Source organism: Physeter macrocephalus, chromosome 16 (genome assembly GCF_002837175.3).
Source record: "Physeter macrocephalus isolate SW-GA chromosome 16, ASM283717v5, whole genome shotgun sequence".
In the NCBI taxonomy this organism is placed as follows: domain Eukaryota; kingdom Metazoa; phylum Chordata; class Mammalia; order Artiodactyla; family Physeteridae; genus Physeter; species Physeter macrocephalus.
The window spans coordinates 9269633-9274008 of NC_041229.1; the positions used below are offsets into that span (position 1 = coordinate 9269633).

Genomic DNA, 4376 nt, shown 5'->3' on the forward strand with positions numbered 1-4376 from the left:
TACTCTTTGTTGTGGTGCGCGGGCTTCTCATTGCGGTGGCTTCTCTTGTTGCGGAGCAAAGGCTCTAGGTGTGCGGGCTTCAGTAGTTGTGGCATGCAGGCTCAGTAGTTGTGGCTCGCGGGCTCTAGAGCACAGGCTCAGTAGTTGGGGAGCAAGGGGTTAGTCGCTCTGCGGCATGTGGGATCTTCCCGGACCAGGGCTCAAACCCAGGTCCCCTGTGTTGGCAGGCAGATTCTCAACCACTGCACCACCAGGGAAGTCCCAAAAATTGCATTTTAATGAGGAGAAATCTTAAGAGTTTTTTTTTTAATCCAGTCTCATCTCTTAATTTTATAGAAAAATTTGTGTCTAAATAGTATTTTGACTTTCCCAAGTTTGCACCATAAAGACTTTCAGATCAAGGAATATATCCCTTGAGTCATTTCCCAATGTAAGACACTCTCCACCATACATTTTCAACAGATATTTATAAAACTACCTTCTAGGGAATTGCCTGGCAGTCCAGTGGTTAGGACTCCACGTTTCCACTGCCAGGAGCCCAGGTTCAGTATCTGGTCTGGGAACTAAGATTCCACAAGCCACGTAGCACGGCCAAAACCAAACAAACAAAAAACAAAACCAAACAAACAAAAAAAAACTACCTTTGAGGCCGATTTCCTTTTTCTTGTTTCTTCAAGGAGACCTATTGTTGACATGTAACAATGGCCGTGGGGAATTGCCACACAGTGACTGAGTTCACCCCGACTGCCTTCCCAGCCCTCCTGGAGCTTCAAATATCCCTCTTTGTGGCTCTCTTGTTGGCTTACACACTAACAGCAATGGAAAACATTATCATCATCTCCCTAATATGGACTGATAATCGCCTACAAACCCCAATGTACTTTTTCCTCAGTAATTTGTCCTTTCTGGATATTTAACACACCACTGTCATTACCCCAAAGTTGCTAGCATGCCTCCTAGGAGAGAAGAAAAACATGTCCTTTGCTGGCTGCATTACTCAAACATATTTCTACTTTTTTCTGGGAACCATGGAGTTTATCCTCTTGGCAGTGATGTCCTTTGACTGCTACGTGGCCATCTGTAACCCACTATGCTACACCATCATCATGAACAGCAGGGCTTGCCTCCTGATGATTCTGGGCTGTTGGTTGGGAGCCTTCCTACCCGTGTTGGTACCAACCATAGTAGTGACAAGGCTACTCTACTGTAGCAAAGAAATTAATCATTTTTCTGTGACATTGCCCCTCTTCTACAGGTGGCCTGTATAGATACTCGTCTCACTGAGAAGGTAAACTTTCTCCTATCTGCCCTTGTCATCCTGAACTCCCTGGCATTCACTACTGGGTCCTACATCTACATCATTTCTACCATCCTGCACATCCCCTCAGCCCAAGGCCGTCAAAAAGCTTTTTCCACCTGCGCTTCCCACATCACCATCGTTTCCATTGCTTATGGGAGCAACATCTTTGTGTATGTGAGACTCAATCAGAACCACTCCCTGGATTTTGACAAGGTAGCCACTGTCCTCATTACCATAGTGACCCCTCTTCTGAACCCTTTTATTTATAGCTTGAGGAATGAAAAAGTGAAAGAAGTGTTGAGGGAGGCAATGAACAGAATCATGTCCCTGGTACTAAGGAAAACCTGACATTAACACTGAGTGTATCATACAATGTTTATCTTCAGCACATTCATTCTGTGTAAGTATAGTGCCATGCTGGCATGTCAGAAACCTGAGACTATGTCTGCAGGATGAGCAATGCCCACACTGAGCAGAAAGAAAATTCTGCTTATATCTGGAAAAAATTTAATCCATGTACCTTCTGGTATATTCATAGCTTAAGATCATGAAAAGTTACCTGACTGGGATTCAGAGGTCTTCAAATCTAGTCTTGGCTAACTCAGTTTATTTTCCAGGTGACTTTGACCATGTCAGAACTGATCTGAGCCTCAATGTCTCTAATCTACCAATGAAATAATAAAGTATCACTACTTGTAGTAAGACATGTTAAGTTAGAGAATGTTAACTTCATGTTAGGCACTCTTGAATATTTCAGGAGACTCGGTTCTCACCTCTATTAACCAGATCAAATAAATATGAAGTGAGGAGTGAGAGAAAAAGAGGTGAGACTCAGGATGATATCAAGCCTCTGGTTATAAACCTAAGTGAGAAGTGGAGATAGTCAATGAGATAAAGAACATAAGAAGGGAGGTGAGTGGTGGACCTCTTGAATTGGAAGTTCCTGTAGGACATCCAGTTGTAAGTTGTCAGTTGGGTTATTATTTGAAGCTGAGGAAAGAGATATGACCTAGAACTATAGGAAATCAGCAAATATATTAATGATAATTAAAGCTATAGAAGTGGCTGAGATAACCAGGAGGATAAAAAATTAGATTAAGGATGGGTGACCAATGAGAAGAAAACTCAGGAGAGTATGAGATCATGAAATAGGATGAAAAACAAGGGGGAAAATAATACAAGTAGCGTGATAAAGAATTAAAAGTATCTGTTGCATTTAGTAGCAGCAGATCATGAATAACTCTGGTAAAAGTTCGATGGAATTTAGGGATAAAAGCCAAAATATGTTGTAGATATTAAGAAACAGATGCAGCATAGAGTGTAGATACCAAGTAATGGAGAATTTAAATACAGACAACACTTTCCAGAAGGCTGGCTGAGAAGCTAAGCAGTATTATAATATGAAGGAAATGTGGGTTAGAAAAGGTTATTTTCTAACAGGAAGTATGTTTCCTTTTTTAAAATATTGATTGGAGGAGGACAGTAGTGGAGGAGAGAGCAGGAAATGACCCATATGATGGGTTACCTGAGATGGTCAAAGGTGATGACAGCAAGAACATTAGAGGAAAGATTGTTGTTGGCAGAAATTTGTAAAAATACTGATAAGTAGTAATGAATGAATCCAGAAGTGGAACCATGCCAGGTAACAACAAGGTGAAAATTGTCACAGTGCCTTTTCATGAATGGCCCAAAGTGAACCTAAAGAAGAGACTTAGCCCCTAACTTCAGGTAGAAAATGACCAAAGAAAAGTATAACTTTAATAATGTGTGAAGATTGAGTAAATGAACTAAGTCCATCAGTGAGTAATTTAATTTGTTAATGTACACAGGCCAAAGGAAATTATTCATTTGTTCATCCATTCACCAAATATTGCTTGAGTGCCTACAATGTACCAGTAAACAGAACAGACAAAATCTCTGCCCCCAGTGGGTTTTAAATTATCGTAGGGAGAGACATGCAGTAAGTAAAATATAGACAGAAATCATATGAAAGGTTACATGGTGACAAATTTATGGAGAAATAGAAAGCAGGGAAAGGGAATAAGGAGTTTTGGGGATGGAGTTTCCATTTTAAATGAGGTGGTTAAGAAAGCCTTCTCTGAGAAGTTGACTTTTGAATAAGGATTTGAAGATGAGAGTGTGAGCCATGTGGAGGATATCTGGGAAAAGATGGTTACATCAAAGTAGAACAAAGACCCCAAGGTGTGGTAAGAGTGAGGGAAGCAAGCCCTCGTGCTGCAGCGATCAACCATGGAGAGCAGAGGTCATCTGAGAATCTCTGCTGCCAGATTCCAAGGACCAGTGTGAGCACCAAAACAGGGAACCTGATTCATCTGCACACTGCACTAGAACTGAGACAGGCTGGGACCTCAGACCTGAGACCCTTTGCTGCCATGCTTGCCCCTGGACTAACATCTCCTCTTCTCCTAGAGCAACAAAATACAAAGAAGCTGTAAGGGACTAAAAATAACTGAGTGCACCTGCAGTTGGGGCAAATTATGGACAACAAGATACAAAAAGACCAAAAAAGAAAACCCAGCTGCCACTCTGAAGAGCCGGGAGCAGACAGGGAACAGAAACAGGGTGTCCAGAGCAAAAGCAGGGTACTGCGCATGCCCCCTGCACTTAACACCACCTAAGGGGTGGGCCGAACACCTAAGCCACCCCTCTGGCCCGACCCCTGGACCCACCCCTACCCTCACCCTATATAAGGAGCAAGCTCACCACCACCCCCAGGGAGCAAGCAAGGGAACCTGTTACTTGTTCTTGCTGCCTCCTGCTGCAGCAGGGGCCCCCAATAAAGCCTTGCCTGAATTTCTTGTCTGGCCTCTTATCGGTTTCTATTGATTGAGGAAGGCCAAGAACCAAGAACCCTTGTCAGTATCAGAACTAAAAACCAAAACATTGGACTATACCAAGCCCATATTGCTGAGGAATTGGTAATTAAACACAGGCACATATCAGCAATAAATATTGACTTCCTGTAAGAAATATACATGATTTACCCATAGTTTTTTTTTTTTTTTTTTTTTTTTTTTGCAGTACGCGGGCCTCTCTCACTGTTGTGGCCTCTCCC

At 42.4% G+C, this 4376-nt stretch overlaps 1 protein-coding gene across 1 annotated transcript; it reads left to right on the forward strand.

Moving 5' to 3' along the window:
• Positions 1-701: 701 nt before the first annotated feature.
• OR6M1 (olfactory receptor family 6 subfamily M member 1) lies at positions 702-1648 on the forward strand. The gene is given in 2 exon segments (XM_024131180.1): positions 702-1224; positions 1227-1648. Coding segments are annotated over 2 exon segments (945 nt in total).
• Positions 1649-4376: the final 2728 nt, after the last annotated feature.